The 19,071-nt window shown below is 46.6% G+C and overlaps 1 protein-coding gene across 1 annotated transcript in view; it reads right to left on the bottom strand.

Moving 5' to 3' along the window:
- Nucleotides 1-19,071, bottom strand: part of Letm1 (leucine zipper and EF-hand containing transmembrane protein 1) — a 41,638-nt gene that overhangs the window by 11,735 nt on the left and 10,832 nt on the right. The window contains exons 3-7 of the mRNA XM_006972877.4: nt 15,600-16,050; nt 14,005-14,148; nt 13,100-13,237; nt 12,340-12,543; nt 2,786-2,905 (exon numbers count right to left, since the gene is read on the bottom strand). Coding sequence (XP_006972939.1) covers nt 2,786-2,905; nt 12,340-12,543; nt 13,100-13,237; nt 14,005-14,148; nt 15,600-16,050 — 1,057 coding nt within the window. The remainder of the gene's footprint in view (nt 1-2,785; nt 2,906-12,339; nt 12,544-13,099; nt 13,238-14,004; nt 14,149-15,599; nt 16,051-19,071) is intronic.

Genomic DNA, 19,071 nt, shown 5'->3' with positions numbered 1-19,071 from the left:
GAACAACTGAGCTCCAGGTACCTTGAGAATGTGCTTAAAAACAGGCTGGTAAGCCGGGTGGTGGTGGTGGTGGTGGTGGTGGTGGTGGTGGTGGTGGTGGTGGTGGTGCATGCCTTTAATCCCAGCACTCAGGAGGCAGAGGCAGGTGGATCTGAATTCAAGGCCAACCTGGTCTACAGAGTGAGTTCCAGGACAGCCAAGGCTACACAGAGAAACCCTGTCTCGAAAAATTAAAAAAATAAAATAAAAAATAAACAAATAACAAGAAAAACCAGGCTGGTACACTGGCCCAGGGATGGTGGTGCATATCTGTAATCCCTGCACTAGCTGAGGCAGAAGGATGACATGTTCCATGGCAGCCTGGGCTATTATAGCCTGACACTTCAAAACTGAAAAGAGGCCTAGGGTGCCACAGATATCTATTACTTGTACCCATTACTACCCTTAACGTTTATGTTTTATCCACTTATTTTACACAGTTTATTTGGGAGGGGTGGCAGCACATGCCACAGAGGCACATGAAGGGAAGTCAGAGAAGGACTTTTGGGAGTCATTACTCTCCTTCTGTCACATGGGTTCTGGGAATCAAAATCAGGCGGTCAAACCTGGAGGCAAGCACCTTAATCAGGAGCCACCTTACTAGCCTATGTGTTGAGATATAATTTCTTTTTGAAAGGCTGATGCAGAAGGACACCTAGAAATTCAAGGTCAGATTGGGTCATAAAGTAGGAGACCTTGCCTAGAAAAATTGTTCTTTCTTTCTTTTTTAAAATTTGAAGAGCGCTGGATGTGGTAGCTTACATCTTTAATCCCGTCACTTAGGAGGCAGGCAGATTTCTGAGTTCAAGGCCAGCCTAGTCCACACAGCAAGTTCCAGGACAGCCAGGGCTACACGGTAAGACTTGGTCTAACACGACAAACAAATTGTTTAGAGGGCAGGGGCTGTAGTTCAGTGGCAAAGTGTTTGCCTAGCATATATGCAGCCTCTAGTTGAACCCCCAACAGTATGTTAAAAACAAACTGAAGGCTGACAAGATGGCTTAGCAGGTAGAAGCATCATCCCCCGACTCCCACCCCCAAGACAGAGTTCCCCCATGTAGCATGGCTGTCCTGGAACTCACTCTGTAGAGCAGGCTGGCCTCAAACTCAGAAATCCACTTGCCTCTGCCTCCCCAAGTGCTGGGATTAAAGGTGTGCACCATCACCCCTGGTTTAAGACGTTTGTTTATAGACTTGACAACTTGAGTTTGGTTCCCAGGTCCCCCAAAGTGACATGAGAGAACAGATTCCTGACAGCTGTCCTCTGACCTCCAATAAGAACATAAAATGAGTTCACACTCACATACAGGCATGCCATGGGCTCTGTGCCTATCAGCATACCTTAGTGACACCAAGACAACCTTTCGAGTGGACAGAAAAAGCTGTTATCTTTCGTGCACACATTAAACACAGGGCAAAAGATGAGACAAGGGTCTAGAGAAACAGCTTAGCTGTTAAGAACACTTATTCTTATAGAGGACCTGGGTTCAGTTCTCAGCACTTACATGGATGCTTACAAAAACTGTCTGTAACACTAGTTCCAGGAGATTCAACACCTTCTCTTAACCCCCAAAGGTCATCAAGCATGCATGTGGGCCATATACATACATGTAGGAAAAACACTCATACACATAAAATAAAATAAATAAATCTTAAAAAAAAAAAAGAAGAAATGCTAAGAATGTGTGAAAGGCTGAGCAGCAGCAGAAGGCAGAGGTCAAACGATCATGACCTTGGATTCCCAAGTTCGCCAATGTGCACAGCCTATAGGTCTGTGCTGGGAAGCTATGTGGTGAAGAAGCCCTAGGAAGACAAATGCTAAGAAAGGATTGCAGAAATGTGTTTAGTGGGAAAGTGGGTGCTCACTCATCCTTGGCCACATGTGAAGAGCACACGGGAAATGGCAGGTGAAAAACTGCCAAGGGCACCACAGTGTGAAGTGGAGTTGAAAGGGAGACCAGCCTCATATCTCCTGTCTATTAAGCCTTCTGATGTGAAAGATGAAGGGCTGTAAACGTCACCTACTGCCACCGACCTGCACAGGGACTACTGCATCAGGGTCCTCAAGCTGAGGCAAGGTGCAGTGCCAACAAACCACGCACCTACTTGGAGAAGCCCAGGCACAGGGTAGCTAAAAGGGTGGATGTGATGCCAGTCAATTGTAAGGGTGGCCTGAAGCTTGATTTTTAGCTGAAGATGGTCTCAAATTTCTGATTGTCCTGTTTCTACATCTTGAGTGCCAGGATTAGAGATGTGCACAGCCATGTTCAGATGGAACTAGAGATCCAACGCAGGGCCCTGTGCATGATAGGCCAGTAGTCTGCACAGACCTTTAGCTCTAGACCTCTTTCTTTCTTTGCTTTGTTTGTTCTGAGACAGGGTCTTACACTATAGCTCAGGCTGCCCTCAAACTCAGTGATCCTTCTGTCTCAGTGTACACACACACACACACACACACACACACACACACACACACACACATCCCTGTGATGGTCTGGAGCAAATGTAGATAAACTAGACACAGACACAGACACACACACACACACACATAGACACACACAGACAGACACACACACACAGACACACACAGACAGACAGACACACACACACACACACACACACACACACACACACACACACACACACACACACACACACGCCTGTGCTGGTCTAGAACAAAGGCAGATAATTCCTAACAGAGCAGAAAGCTACAGACTTGCCCCAACCAGCCACTGAGGCCACATACCTGATTCAGTTGGTCCTTCAGACGGTCTTCCGTGACACCAAGTGCTCGCATGCCTCGTGCTCGACATGCTGCCTGCAATTCCTTGACATTCAGACTGTTCACTCCTTCCTCAGAAATCAGCTGGAAAAGAAAGCCAATCACTGCTTCAAGATCCTCCAGATCTCAGACACTGATGTGAATACAACCGGAAAAAATTATTGAATTAGAAACCATTTTCCTGCCGGGCGGTGGTGGCGCACGCCTTTAATCCCAGCACTCGGGAGACAGAGGCAGGCGGATCTCTGTGAGTTCGAGGCCAGCCTGGTCTACCAAGTGAGTTCCAGGAAAGGCGCAAAGCTACACAAAGAAACCCTGTCTCGAAAAAAAACAAAAAACAAAAAAACAAAAAAAAAAAAGAAACCATTTTCCTGAGGCTAGAGAGATGGCTCATCAGTTAACAGCACTTGTTGCTCTTGCAGAGGACCTGGATTTGGTTCCCAGCACCCACATGGTGGCTCACAACCATCTGTAACTACTCTAGTTCCAGGTGACCTGATGCGCTCTTCTGACCTCCATGGGCACCAGGCACTTACGTGGTGCACATGTAGGCAAAACACTCACACACATACCATTTTAAACGTTGCCTTTAATCCCAGCACTTGGGAGGTGGAGGCAGGTGGATCTCTCTGAATTTGAGGCCAGCCTGGACGAAAAAGCAAGTTCTAGGACAGCCAGGGTTGTTACAGAGAAACCCTGTTTCAAAAAAAAAAAAAAAAAAAAAAAGAGAGAGAGAGAGAGCGAGTAGTAGTAGCCATTTTCTTGTTAAGTTTTGCCAAAGTATTAGACTGACATATAGCTCAGTGCCTTGAGACACAAGGGTCTATCTCAGCACCAGAAAAGACAAAATAGTGCCATAAGAGCAGGTTCTGAGTCTCAAGTAACTTGAGCCATCCAGAAAAGGTCAGGACCCTAAAAAGCACATGATGGTCAGAATTGACCCCAAGACGTCAGAAAGCCCACCTCCATGTAAGCACCTTCTAGAGAAGATGCTATGGGGGAGCCTGCTCCTTCCTGTGACAGAATTGTCCTGTCAGCAGAACCAGCCCTGTCCCGCTGGCTTGTCACCTGCCACAGAATGCTCAGGGTCCAGTGTTGAGGGAGAGAGGCCCAACACCCTGAAGATACCTTGGCCTCATACCCAGGTGTTTCTTTTGCCTCAGTCTGCAGTTATGCAGGTTATGGTGACCCCAATAAGGAATACAGGAGACCTGGGGACCCAGAGAAAGCGACAGGTTAAGAGAGAGAAGAAATGAGGTAAACAATAAGGTGCCACTTTGTACTGGGCAACTCTTGAACCCTTGCTGTGCCTATAACTGCACAACTATCCTATTGCATCACTGTTCAGTTTTTTGAATTAAATTCTTTGAGATAATCACAGATACATACACACTCTTTTCACTCCAGGCAGGACAGAATCATGTCCCCCTGAATGGGGACCCACATGCTGCCTTTTGTACATTCCCTGACTTCCATGGCTGTCATTTGTTACTTGAAGAATGTCAAACATGCAGAAACACAGGCGGTGGTGGCGCACGCCTTTAATCCCAGCACTTGGGAGGCAGAGCCAGGCGGATCTCTGTGAGTTCGAGGCCAGCCTGGGCTACCAAGTGAGTTTCAGGAAAAGGCGCAAAGCTACACAGAGAAACCCTGTCTCGAAAAACCAAAAAAAAACAAACAAAAAAAAACAAAAACAAAAACATACAAACATGCAGAAACACACAGAAACCATAGTAGGAACCTTGGGAGTTCCTGAGGACACATCTTGCTGCTGTGGGCATCCAAGGTGACTCCTGACTGATGGGCAGCTTCGCACAGGCTGGCTGGATCATTCTGCTTACCTGTTTCCCCAGGAAGATGGGACCATTTCCAGTTTCTTTACTATGCAAAACAACTGTCTTCAGTTGGTCTCCCTGCTGTTTCCCTCTGGCTACTGCAGCACTGTCATGGAGTGCTCTGATACAGTTATCACAGCGCAGAGTGGAACCACAGGCAGAACGCTTGCTCGCCTTCCTTTGCTTGCCCGTTCCTCATCTGGTCATCCTAGCTATTTTCTCTTCTTTCAGAGAACCACAAGTGCCGCACCTCCAGCTCACTAGAAGAGTAGTGAAAGCTGGCCACACTCACTCAAACTTCTGCCTGCCTCCTTCCTTCTGAGACTCCAAAGTCTCATCCTGCACTGTAGAACAATGTTGGGTAGAAACCTCCCTTTGACATGTGTGTGTACTGTATGTGTCGTGTTTATGCTGGCTAATGTGTGTACATATGGTATGCATGTGGATTTGGAGGCCAGAATTATATATGGGGTGTCTTTCTGTGGTCACTTCCCTTTATTTCTTTGGGGACAGAATCTAACTGAAGGTGATGCTCATCATTCAGCTAGGCTGTCTGGTCATCAGCTTCAGGCAGCCCCTTGTCTCTGCCTATACCAGTGCTGGCATAGTTCTGGGATCTAAACGCAGTCTTCGTGCTTATATGGCAAGCACTGTACCGACTAAGCCACCTCCTTTGTCCCTCTGGCTGTTCTTTAAGGAATCTGTGACAGTTCTTGTATTCTTTCACCTGAGAATGCCTTGCCTGTTCCCCAGCCCCACCCTTTTTTTTTTGAGACAGGGTTTCTCTGTGCAGCCCTGGCTGTCCTGGAACTCACTCTGTAGACCAAGGTGGCCTCAAATGCAGAGATTTGCCTGCCTCTGCCTCCTAAGTGCTGGCACTGAAGGTGTAAGCCACCACCACCCAGCATTGTTCCTGATTCCTATGGGACATTGTGGCTGTGGACAGAAGTCAGTATGGGCAAAGTCATCCAGCTTCCACAGGCTCCTTGAGGAAACCACTGTCTTGTGCGCTTCTTCTATAGGAAGACAGTCCCCCTCACTGTGGTGTTTGTTAATTTGACTTGATGCATCATGGTATAAATTTCTTCAGATGTATCCTATTAGAGGTTCACTCCGCTTTTTGTTTGTTTGTTTTTCCAGACAGGGTTTCTCTGTGTAACCCTGGAACTCCCTCTGTAGACCACACTGGCCTTGAACTCAGAAATCTGCCTGCCTCCCACACCATCATGCCTTTAATCCTCACCTCTTAAAGTCACAAATGCATGTATTCTCCTGAATGTGGGGAGCTTAAAGTCATCAGCTCTTGAAGGTTCTGTGGGCCTTGCCCTCCTGTTTCTCCAGTCCTCTGGGTCCTCTGAATATAAAGGCTGGATACTGTGCTGCGGACAGACCACAGTGCTGTTCACCTGCCGCCATCTTTGCCTGCCCCCAGAGGCAGCTCCTTGTGAACACTGCCCACCCTCTCTTTTCCAGCTGCTGCACCTTACCACTCAGGGTCCTGTTTGGCTCTAACTCCTTGTGTGGCTCTATGGCCTTGTGTGCCTGAGGAGATTTTCACCCAGTTCAGTTTGGAAGGGGTGTTTAAACAGCCATATGATAGCTGCTCTAAGTCTCTGTGTACTTGAACTTCGAGAAGGCTGAGGCAGGGGTTGATGTTAGCATGGACAGCAAAGCAAGACTGCTATCACCAAACAGAGGAAGAACAAAACCTCTCCAGTTTTCCCACTATCCACCTCTCAGTACTGGCATCTGCTCCTTCATTGCATTTCTCTACCTAGGGACCTCTCCTGGTTCTTGGTATAAGTGACTATTTTTACAACAAGTGATTTTTCTTCCTTCCTTTTTTATTTTTATTTTTTTGGTTCTTCAAGACGGTTTCTGTGTAGCCCTGGCAATCCTGGAACTCGCTCTGTAGACCAAGCTAGCCTTGAACTCAAGAGTTCACCTGCCTCTGCCTCCTGAGTGTGGGGATTAAAGGTGTGTGCCGCTACCACTACCAGCCCTTTTTAATTTTCAAAAACGTATTTATTTTGTGTATGAATGTTTTGCCTGTATATATGTATGTACACCATATGTATGCCTGGTGCCCACAGAGGTCAGAAACAGTGTTGAAAATCCCCTGCAACTGGAGTTACTTACAGATGGTTGTGAGCCACCATGTAGGTGATGGGAACCAAACTCACATTCTTTGTAAAGACAGCAAATGCTGTTAACCACAGAGTCATCTCTCCAACCCTAACATGGCGCCCAACGTGGGGCTAAAGAAAAAAAGGGAAGAAAAAAAAAAAAGAGGGACTAAAGAAAAAGGACAAATGAACAGGGATAAAGGCCGGTGTTATGAAAAAAAAAAAAAAATACTAAAGACAAAGTCCCTTAACCAAGAGGTGCTCCAATAAAGTGTGATCTGAGAAGAATCCTCGCGTGGTGGTCAAGAGGATTCAGAACTCAACACACGGAGCGGTGACGTCGGTAAGTTCTCCAGGAACAGTGACGTCGGTAAACGCCCCACAGTTCCTAATTCTCTCTCTCAAATGAGCGGCAGCCGCCGGTTTGAGTTACTGGCGGGTTCCTGGCATGTGTGCTTGACCTGCAGTATGGCGGGAATGAGGCCTCTGCAAGTGGCACATTAAGCTGCGTGGTGGATTTAGCCTTTGCTAGTTACAAAACAAAAAAGGTTTCTGGGCTACACGCTGCTTGGATAAAAGTGTAGACCCACTATTTCTGAGACTTGATGGCTCCCAGAGCTGGTGGAAAACGTACCACCGCCAAGTTGGGAAATTGAAGGGGGCGGAGCCAGCAGCCACAGAGCCGTTTCAGGCTTAGAAGGCTACAGTTTAAAGCAATAAGTTTGCAATAAGACAGATTCAGATGGAACAAGACTTTAAATGCTTTACAATGTGTGTAAAAATGTACATAGGCTTGGAAGAGAGAGGAAAAGGAACATAGACAGTTATATAAAGAAATAGAAAGTTTAAAAAAATAAAGTCTTGCCGGGCGGTGGTGGCGCACGCCTTTAATCTCAGCACTCGGGAGGCAGAGCCAGGCGGATCTCCGTGAGTTCGAGGCCAGCCTGGGCTACCAAGTGAGCTCCAGGAAAGGCGCAAAGCTACGCAGAGAAACCCTGTCTCGAAAAACCAAAAAAAAAAAAAAAATAAATAAAAAAAAAAAAAAAAAAAAAAAAAAAAGTCTTTAAAGAGAAAGTAAAAGTAATATAAAAAATAAGCCATGTAAAGATGGATATCACACAGAGAGTTTGGATTATATTGTCTTTGGGATTTTTAACTGCAGAAAAACATTTGATTGTAAAAGATGTTGAGTTAAACCAATATGTATATATTAAAGATATCTTGACTTTAAAATTTGGATATAAGGATGTGTTACTTTGGAAAGGAGACTCTGCTTTTGTCTCTACAGAAAGCCAGAGGCTATGGATTTGTTCCAGATTAAGATACATCAGGTTTGACCAGCCAAGACCACCTGAAAGGTCTCCGATGACACCATGGCCCAGATGATCCAACATCCAGAATCATTTCAAGGCAACTGGCTCAGACGATACGGTCTCACGGACTACTCCATGATCCTAAAATTTTCTTTGCATCCCCATAAGATACAGCGCCCCCCTCCAGCAGGAAGTAGTTAAGAGAAGCTACGCCCAAATTCCCAAATATACCAAGCTGGCTTTGAAGATGTGTAAAAGTTAAAACCTTCCTTTTTAAAAAAAAAAGAAAAGGGGAGGTGCTGTGGGATGTTCTGTTTGTCCTGTGGGAGCCCTTCTTGGGTTCTTTGTGGCGTTACCCAGCAGGTCCGTATAGAGGATGATTAGGACCATGGGCCTGAGTGCAGGTGTTTGAGATGGTCTGCACTTGGCTGTGCTGGGGGATGGTCTGTATGTCAAGTTGCTCTGATTGGTTAATAAATAAAACCTGATCGGCCGTGGCTAGGCAGGAAAGATAGGCGGGACTAACAGAGAGGAGAAATAAAAGGACAGAAAGGCAGAAGGAGACGCTGCAGCCGCCGCCATGACCAGCAGCATGTGAAGACGCCAGTAAGCCACCAGCCACATGGCAAGGTATAGATGTATGGAAATGGATCAATTTAAGATAAAAGCACAGTTAGCAAGATAAGGACAGTTAGCAGGAAGCCTGCCACGGCCATGCAGTATTGTAAGCAAAATAAGTCTCTGTGTTTACTTGGTTGGGTCTGAGCGGCGGTGGGACTGGCGGGTGACAAAGATTTGTCCTGACTGTGGGCAAGGCGGAAAAATCTAGCAACACTAACATGTGATTTTTTAATCAAATCTAGAGACATGGCTACATGACAGAAGAATCTGGATGGGATTCTACTTTCTGCCTTACTGGCTTCCTCTGACACTGCTGGGGGTGGGGGTGGGGTGGGGGTACCACTTCCACAGATGCTGCAATTAAGATTTTGCGTCTTACAGCCAGAGCTACTCTGGGAATTGGTTTCATGGCCTATAGTCAAACCACCCATTGCTGCTCCTCCGTAGGGAACAAAGGCGCAGGCAGGGCCAGTTCCTTGTGCTCTCTATTCCTACTCTGCAGCAAGGTTCCATGTGGCCCAGGTGCTGCAAGACATAGGTGTCTCGCCACACTGCTACTTGGTCCCATCCACAAGTGAAGTGTTGTGGGAATATCTGTACACTGAGTGAAGATGCATTCTGTGATTGGTGCAATAAAAGGCTGAAGAGCCAACAGCTAGGCAGGTGGTATAGGTGGGATTTCCCAGGAGAGAAAGGACGAGGAGGAGGAGGAATCTAGGCGCATAAGAGAAGCCAGGAAACATGAAGAGACAACAGGAGGTGCAAGATGGAAGAGAGGTAATGCCAAGTGATAGAACATAGATTAATATAAATGGGTTAATTTAAATTATAAGAGCTAGTTAGGAACAAGCCTAAGCTATGGGCGAAGCCTTCATAATTAATAAGAAGTCTCTGTCATGATTTGGGAGCTGGCTGATGGGACAGAGAAAGACTCCTTACAATTAAGGGGTGACTTTTAGAACAAGTGAGGGCACAGGCTGACTCCCTAAGGTAAGCACCCCCTACTCCACAGCCCCCCCATTGCACAGGCTGACTCCCTAAGGTAAACACCCTCACTCCACAGCCTCCCCACTGCACAGGCTGACTCCCTAAGGTAAGCACCCTCACTCCACAGCCTCCCCATTGCACAGGCTGACTCCCTAAGGTAAGCACCCTCACTCCACAGCCTCCCCATTGCACAGGCTGACTCCCTAAGGTAAGCACCCCCTATTCCACTTCTGCAGACCCCTGGCTGCCAGGGCCTACGTCCCTTGTCACCACTTCCCACCTAGCTCCTGCTGACATCACAGGACCTGGTCTTGTTACTGTTGGGCAGGAGGTAAGTCCTGACTCCACTGGCCTCTACTGACTGCACTTGACAGTGAGTGGGTAGAGTGGAAACCATGGTTCTCCACTTGTCCCTAATGACACCTTGATGGAGAGGAAGTAGCTTGTTACTACCTGCTAAAGACAAGTCATCTCCTTGCTAGCTCCCCAACACTTTCCCACCCAAGGCCATCCTGGCAAGGGTGGAAGTAGCCAGTCCCTGATCTTGCTCATGAGTGAGTCCTTCCTGAAAGAAGAATCTCTGTTAATATAGTCAGTGCCTGTAGTTCAGAAAAATGATATACAGCAAACAAACAAAAGCCAGAAGGACAGCAAAAACAAAGACCCACAGACTCCATAGTCCTCCAAAATATTGGACAGGAACTATGATTAGAATGTTTGGGAAGGGTTAGATATGGTGGTGCACACCTTTAATCTCAGCACTTGAGAGGCAGAGGCAGGTAGATCTCTGAGTTCAAGCTAGCCTGGTCTACAGAATGAGTTTTGAGGTCAGCCTGGTATACAGAGCAAGTTCTAGGACAGCCAGGGCTAAGTTGAGAGCCCTTGACTGCCTCAAAAATAAGCAAATAAGTAGAGAGAGATAGGGAGGAAGAGAGGGAAGGGAAGAGAAGAGAAATTAGGAAGGCAGGCAGGCAAGCAAGCCAGACCTGGTGGTCCACCCCTGTAATCCCATGATTTGGGAGGCAGAGGCAGGAAGATTTAAAGTACAAGGTTGGCTTGGTAACTGAGACCTTATCTGTTCAAAATAAAAAATAAAGAGTGCTAAGGCTAGATGTGATGAAACATGCCTACAATCCTACACGGTGGAAGCAAGAGGATTAAGTGCTGAAGGCCAGGGAAGCAAAATGGTGCTTCCCACTAAGCTTGATAACCTGAGTCTGATCCTTGGGACCAACATGATAGAATTAAAAGAACTGACTTGTGCAAGTACAACCGACCCCACACATAGATGTATGATGCCCATATCTGCTTGCACACACACAGATACACTAAATAAATAAATGCTTTAGAAAAATGTGTTAAAAGAGTTAAATGCGGGCTGGAGAGATAGCTCAGAGGTTAAGAGCGCGACTGTTCTTCCAGAGGTCCTGAGTTCAATTCCCAGCACCCACATGGTGGCTCACAACCATCTGTAATGAGATCTGGTGCCCTCTTCTGTGTACATAATAAATAAATAAATCTTTAAAAAAAAAAAAAAAAAAGAGTTAAATGCTGGAGCTGGAGTGATAGCTCAGCAGTTAAGAGCACTGGCTGCTCATCCTGAGAACACAGGTTCAATTCCCAGCACCCACATGGCAGCTCACAACTGTCTGTAACTCCAGTTCCAGGGTATATGACACCCTTACATAGACATGTATATGGGCAAAACACCAAATACACATAAAATAAAAATAAATAAATCATAATAAAAATTTAAAAAAAAAAAAAAAACAGCAACAAAGAATTAAATGCTAGTCTTGATTACACAGTGAGTTGGTGGCTAGCTTGGGTTACATGACACCCAGCCTTGGAAGACAGAGGCTGCTGACTCCCTAAAGCAAGCTGGCTAGGAAACTAGCCATAGTGTTGAGTTTGGGTTTGACTAAAGACTCTGCTCTACTCAGGAAGATGGAAGAACAATTGAGGATGATTCCCAACGCCAACCTTGGGCTTACACATGCACATGGACCCACTCACCCATACACAAACCCCAGATATATGCAAACATACATACACATATAAATACTACACATACACATGAGAAATGGAAAAAGAAAAAATGTCAAAAAGAAAATAGACTGAGGTTGGAGAGATGTCTCAACAGAGAAGAGCACTGGCTGCTCTTCCAGAGCACAAGGGTTCAATCCCATCACCTAATGGTCATTCACAGCCATCTATCACTCCAGTTTCAGGATCCCATGCCCTCCTGAGCTCTAAGGGCACCAGACACACATGTGGTACACATAGATACATGCAGGCAAAGCATCCATACATATAAAATAAAATAAATCTAAGAGAATTAGAGGAAAAGAGAAGAGGGTCAAGGAAAGAGCTCAGGAGTTAAAGTGTTTACATAGCACGTAAGGCTCTGGGTTCAATGCTGTTCTTCCCAAGCAAAAAGAAAATAAACAAACAAACCAGGTATGGTGGTTCATGTTTGTAATCCCAGCACTCAGTAGCCTGGGGCAGGAGGATTACCACAAATGTGAGACTAGCCTGGGCCATTTACCAAGTCTGAGCTATGTGAGAAAAAAGCATGACAAGAAAATGAGCAAGAAAAGCGAGCACCTACAACAGGTTCGACTGGGCCAACTCACTTTGTCATCAGCCTTTATGGACCGCAGCCGCATGGTGAGCTGGAAACGCAGGAAGTTGTTGGTGCCGATGGACTGAAGTTCTAGCAGCTTGCACAGTGCTACCAGCTGAGGCCTCGTGAGGTTATCCAGAGTCAGCTCATCCTCAAATAATTTGGAAAAACGCATGATCTCCTCGTTGCTGGGTCTCTCCCCTGTCTCCCGGATCTGCAGAAATAGTCCCAAGTATTATCCACTAGGTCCAAACTATGCATTCTCCTGTTCTTAGAGCTAGCCTCGGGTCCCATCTGGAAGTAAGGAACCAAGAGAGAGCGGATGCAGAGGGCTAGGCCACCTACCTCTCACCAAGCTCTCCGGGGAGCGGTCCTACCTCAGGCACTCTAAGCCTGCATGAGACACTAGCATACACAGCATCTATTCCTGCACTGCCATCCAGGCTGCTGTCCACCAGGAGGCTGGGAGTGCCAGCTGGGGTGTCAGTGCTGCTGTCCTTTTCCCACCAGGCTGGGGGCACTGCCCTGGGCTCTCATGCCACACCCCATTTTCTCAGTGGCAGGAAGAGGCACATTTGTATATTCCTACAGCTCCCTTGAGAGGGACTGAGCACAGGAAGCAGGCAGTTAGATTAAGCTTTGTCCTTAAGAGCTTTATTCTGCTGAGTATACAATTTAAAAGAAAAAGGGGGGGGGGGGAAGAAATGAAGGAATAAGGAAGAAAAGTGCTTGACATTCCAATCATCCTCTGACAGATGAGAATACTACACCTTCTGGAAAAATGCAGAGAAATCTTTGGTGGCATTTCCCTTGGCGGCCTTGTTCTTCAGGGCCATCTCCTCTATGGTGTCCTGGAGAAACTTGGCTAGCTCCAGCTTTACCCGAAGCTCTTTCTTCAGCCTTTCCTCCTATGAGAGCAAAGTTAAGGTTATACTCCAGCTATGCCCTGCACCCTCTTGCATCCCACCAGGACCTGTCTCTACTGTAGGAAGTAGTCTTGAAGCCTGCTTAGACTGCTGCCTACTGCAAGACAAGTCTCCCTGGTCTTCGAGGAACAAAAATCTAAGTGTGCTATATTCTTAAACTATTTCATGGTTTTTAAAAAATGTCTGTGTGAAGCCCCAACCCTACCTCTATAGCAGAAGTTGGTATATGTATCTCATGAAGGACCAGACAGTGAGGTTTTGGGGCCTCACGGGTCATTTGGTGTGACATAAGCACTTGGCTCAGCTAGTGCTTCACAAAAGAATCAGACAACACACATGTAACTGTGTGGTCTGAAAGGAATTTTGGACTAATTTCCTTTCTATCTGTTACTTGTTTTTGTTTGTTTAACATATGTGTGTACATTGACTTATGTGTGTGTGGACATTGCCTGTGGAAATCAGATGATACCATGGGGTTGGTCCTCACCATCCACTTGTTTGAGACAGGGTCTCTCCTTTGCTGTGTGCTGCTAGCTGGCACATGATCTTTTGGGAACTGTCCTGTCTCTACCGTCCGTTTCACCATAGGAGCACCGGGATTACAGATGTCCTACCCAGCTTGGTTTTTATGGTTCCAGGGATTGAAATTCGAGACCTTGTGTTTTCATGCAAGTACTTCTTTACCCACTAGCCATCGCCCAGTCCTTAGACTCATTTTCAAGGTGAATTCAAAGTCCCAGTGCTCTCACCTTGATGGACTGGGTTTCAAATGTGGATGGCAACATGTTGGGAAAGAGCTTCACAACTACAGGCAGCAGGAATTCCATGAAGGGCACCACCACGAACACCAGGAAGGGCACTAGGCGGAAGAGGTCTGCACAAATCCGGAGAAACTGCAAAGATATGGGCACTTGAGTGGGGACACAGCAGGGCATTACTACATTACCTACCATTACTACAAACTCAACCAGTGTGACTCAAGAGCTCGACAGACACCTCCAGAACCCATTTCTTGCTACACATGCCAACGGCTTTCAGAAAAACGGGGCAGGGTGCAAACCCTAGGCTCACTAGATGCACAGGATGTATGTAGAGATAAACAAGACAGGCCCAAAGAAGGGCAATTTAGACAAGATAGCAATCTACGAACGATGTCCCAGACTACCCCTGCAAGTGGAGGACCTGTGAAGTCCTTCAAATGAGTTTATAATTTTCACTGGCAGAGCCGTCTATAGGCTGTGGTCTGGCCAATTCCTTAGATGCCCTAAAGGCATGTTTCTCACAAAGATCCTCCTGCCTCTAACTCCCAAGTGCTGAGATTAGATGCGCGTGCCACCATGCCCAGCCCCAATCTCTCTCTTTAAAAAATATTTTTTAAAATTTATTTATGTGCTTGAATGCTTTGTTTACATGTATATATATGCACCATATGTATGCCTGGTACACAAAGAAGTCAAATGAGGGTGTCTAAAGCCTTGAACTAGAGTTAGAAATGGTTGTGAGCCATCATATGGGTGCTGGGATTTAACCCAGGTCTTCTGCAAGAGCAATAAGTCTTCTAAACCACTGAATCATCTCTCCAGCCCCATGGTCCCAGTTTCTTTAACAACTGCACTATCCTTAGCTCCAACTTTTTACTGGCTTTTCTGGCCCAACTGCAAGTTTTTCAAGTCTTTCTATTCATCTTTTGCTTCTGATCCCCATTATAAACCGGAGTAAAAACAATCATTTTCATTGTGTATGGGTTAGCACTTGTGTGCCTATCATGTATGTGGGAGGTGCATGTGTGCCCCAGCACACATGTGGAAGTGAAAGAACAACTTTATGCAGTCATTTCTCTTACAAGTTTCAGGAACTAAACTCAGGGGGTCAAGCTTGAGTGACAAGTACCTTTAACAGGTGAGCCAGTCTTGTGGGCCTCTGATCTTATTGTTGTCTTGAAATTTCCTCTGCCAGATTAGCCTGTCACCTTTAAACTCAAACTTGCCCACAGTCTGAAGCACAGCAAGTGCTTTTAAAGACTGAGCCATCTCTCCAGCCCCAGGAAGGGCCTTTTCAGAGCTTAAGACAGAAGGAATTACATACCAGGCTCACAGAGCCGAAGAAATAACTTGAAGAGACTTCCCCTGAGGGACACAGTGTCCATGAAGTAGAAACAGAAACACAGAAACCAAGGGAAGGCTGCAGGAAGCCAGCAAGGGGGCAACACCGTGTCGGCATTCACACTGCATTGCAGTTCACAGTAGTGTGAGATAGGTTCGTTTTCTATAACCCTCTACTGACTTTTTATCAAAAGGAATAGAAAATGACCTGCGTAGAAAGAAGAGCATGATGTGTCCCATACCTGCCTGCGCTCCCGGCGGGTCAGCGTATGGCCATTGAGGATGCGCCACAGCATGCGGGCAGCTATCTTGGTGTCGATCCAGAGCAGGCGGAAGCCATGGTAGTAGTGCTTCAGCTCATCCAGTATCTTCTGCCCCAGGGACTTCTTCACTACCACCTGAGCTGGCGGGCTGTACACGGGGCCACCCTCTTCCAGCTTCTTATTTTTGTCCTTTAAGGACTTGAGGGACTTCTCTATCATAGAGTCCTCTCCTAGGGGAGGCGATGAGTGCCAGCTGCGCACAGGAAGGTACTGAGGCCCTGTGACAAGCAATCTTGCAGAGGCCGGTGTCCACGTTGCCCTTGCAACGGTGCCCTGGCACTCGGGCCTCTGAGTCCAACAGCTGAGGGGCTCACCTTTGAAGCAGAGGTACACAGGGTTGGCTGGAGTACAACAGCGAGATAGAACTTTCCTTGAAAAGGGAAAAACAGAGAAAAAGCAGCAATGAGAAATTCCTACCTATCTGACCGCTCAGTACCAAATAAATATCCAACCATACTCCACGGTGGATCAATTATGTATCCCACTTACTTCCTGGGTGGAAGCCTTTAGGAGGGCTGACATGGGAGGCTAGGATGGTGTGTGGCCATGAGTGTGAGCCTCACTGGCCTAACTCCTAAGTTCCCAAAGACACACAACAGTAGGGTAGACAGCAGAAGCTTGACTGAACTCAACCCAGCCCTTGGCACCTGACGTAGGAAGTGATATTCATGACTTGGGGATTTGAGGGAATGGAGTCCAGAGTCAAGAGTCCATCCAGTTTGGATATTCTCTCTCAACGGGTGACTCTTGGTTGACAGAAGACACTGGAACAAAGGGGAAAGCCCGAAGGAGAGTCCAGGGTCCATTCCCTTACCTGGCTCTAGCATGACTCCCCCACCTGTCTACTTCCCCTTTTAGTGTACTCTTTGAGGCATGCACCTACCAAACACCCGCCATGGAGAGAGAGATGAGAGGCACATGTGTCTTCAGGCCTATGCCTCTTCACCACAATGAAGGCTCCATAACAGCCCTAAAACAGGTGAGGCCACAGCCAGAAGCTGTTAGCTAGAAACCTTAGACTTCTTCCTTCACACTGGATCAGGCTCACAGGGCAGCTGGAACCCAAGCAGTGCTCATTCACCAAGAAGACCAGCTGCAGTGGGGACCATGCCTAACCTGAAGCAGAGAGTTTCTATACAAGAAGACTTTTTTCTGACTCCATGTGGAGCTTACCATATGATCATGAACCAACTGAGCTGTACAATCCTCCTTCAGGTTTAAAATGTACATTAGAAACCTCTCCCTACTAGTCATTTACAAACCAACCTCAAGGTGGTCACAAACTCCAAAAGGCCTGTTGTGGGTGCCCATAACCCGCTTTGTCCTGTCTTTAGCACTTGGCTAGATGTGAACATTAGGGCTACAACTCTGAATTAGACTGTCCAGGCTCAAAATCTGCAGCTCTGGCCTGATGCAATGGCTCAGTGGATAAAGCTGACTTGAGTTAGATCCCTGGACCCACACTGGTAATAAAAAACCAACTCCTGCAATTCAATTAATCGGACTTCTTTCCTGGTACCAAGGCATAAACCCCTGCCTCTACACACAATAAATTAAAATTAAAATAGAAGTTTAAAAAAGCCCTGTGTAGCCGGGTGGTGGGGTACCACGTTTTTAATCCCAGCACTTGGGAGGCAGAGGCAGGCAGATCTCTGTGAGTTTGAGGCCAGCGGTGCCTACAAAGCAAGTTCCAGGACAGCCAGAGCTATACAGTGAAACCTTGTCTTGAAAACAAACAAACAAAACAAAACAAAAAAGCCCCGTGTAGTGGTGAAGATCTTTAATCCCAGCATTTGGGAAGCAGAAGTAGAATCCAGATCTCTGAGTTTGAGGCTACCATGAGCTACACAGTGAGATAGTGAGTCTGTACTTGCTAGTCAGTACTACATAGTAAGATCCTATCTCAAGCAACAATACTACATACACATACACACACACACACACACACACACACACACACACACACACACACACACACACACACACACAATGCTGGTCCACTTGCTGCAATTGCCATGACCTCATAACTTGACCTTTGTGTTTCAGGAGCTTCCTCTGTAATCTCATGTTAAAATATACCTACCAGGAATGGAGCCAACAGTGACTGCCCTGTCAAAGCAATGGGAAGAAAGCTATGACTCTCCAGAGCCACAATGCTTCACAGGTGGATTCATGCAAGGCTAGTGGTACACATGGCCTTGGCTCACAGAGTGTAATGTACAGTGATAGCTGGTATAGAGCACTATCAGCCCACAAGGAATCAGGGCATGGGACTCAATGCCCAAGGGTCTAGCTGCTAGGCTCAGATCTGGTGTCATCACTGGCTATGGCATTCTCCAAACTCCAAATCTGTCTTCTTTCACAGATCATAAGCCTACACTGACCTTACAGCAAACAGTGATATCAGGGAAGATGGTTTGAACATGTCTGTGGACCAGTGAGAACAGTGAAATAGTGTGTCTGTGAGCATGTGTGCCAGCCAACCCACTTCATCTACCTCCCTGGGGGTCCTATAAAGTGCTGTTAATCTCTTTCCAAGCCACACCCAGCTCCGTACTACCACAGCTCTAGCTTTCCTTGGCTCTGCAATTTTGGAGCTGTGAAGAGGCCCTTGAATCCACTCTGTCCTGAACCACAGCGTTACATCATTCAGGGTGAGAACACAAGGAAGAAGACAGCACAACCAGATTGAGAGTACCACTCAGCTACTTACCAACAAAGAGATGCAGGCCCTACTTCCTACCTTCTTCCCTTGGCCTCACCTTAAAGTACAGGGGAAGACAGTTCTGCACATGGACAGCTGCATCATCGGGCTTTAATATCAATTCCCATCCTCACTGAGGAAGGGAGTGGCTTCCTCAGAAGGCTTGATGCCTACAGGTGCAAGGGCAGCCAACAGGCCAAGACAAAGACACATACATATACAAAGATGAAGCAGGAACACAGCATTCTGGGTAAGGGCTGGGCCAAAATCTTGCTGTTCTAAACTCATCAGAGAGTTTGTTGTTGGGGGAGGATGGGGTATCAGAGCCTCAGGTCAGAGGACACAGTTTGTAGGAGTCCATTCTTCCCTTCCATCCTATGGATCTTGGGGATCAAACTCAGGTCAACAGGCTTGCTGTCGGAGACCTTTACCTGCTGAGCTATTATCACTGGCCTAGCAAAGAGGTTACTGATCAAGTTACTAACAACTTACACATAATGTTTTGCCATATTCAAACAGTGGGGAAAAAATTACATTTTCTTTCTTTCTTTTTTTTTTTTTTTTGGCAGTGCTAAGAATAGAACCCAGGGTCTCCAACATACTAGGCCAAGTGCTGACCACTGAGCTACACCCCAGCCCAAGTTATATAATAATCTTAAATTTTCCACCAATACAGAACTAATCTTG

The sequence above is a fragment of the Peromyscus maniculatus genome, chromosome 10 (assembly GCF_049852395.1).
Source record: "Peromyscus maniculatus bairdii isolate BWxNUB_F1_BW_parent chromosome 10, HU_Pman_BW_mat_3.1, whole genome shotgun sequence".
Taxonomy (NCBI): Eukaryota; Metazoa; Chordata; class Mammalia; order Rodentia; family Cricetidae; genus Peromyscus; species Peromyscus maniculatus.
This window is presented reverse-complemented; position numbering and strand designations above follow the sequence as displayed.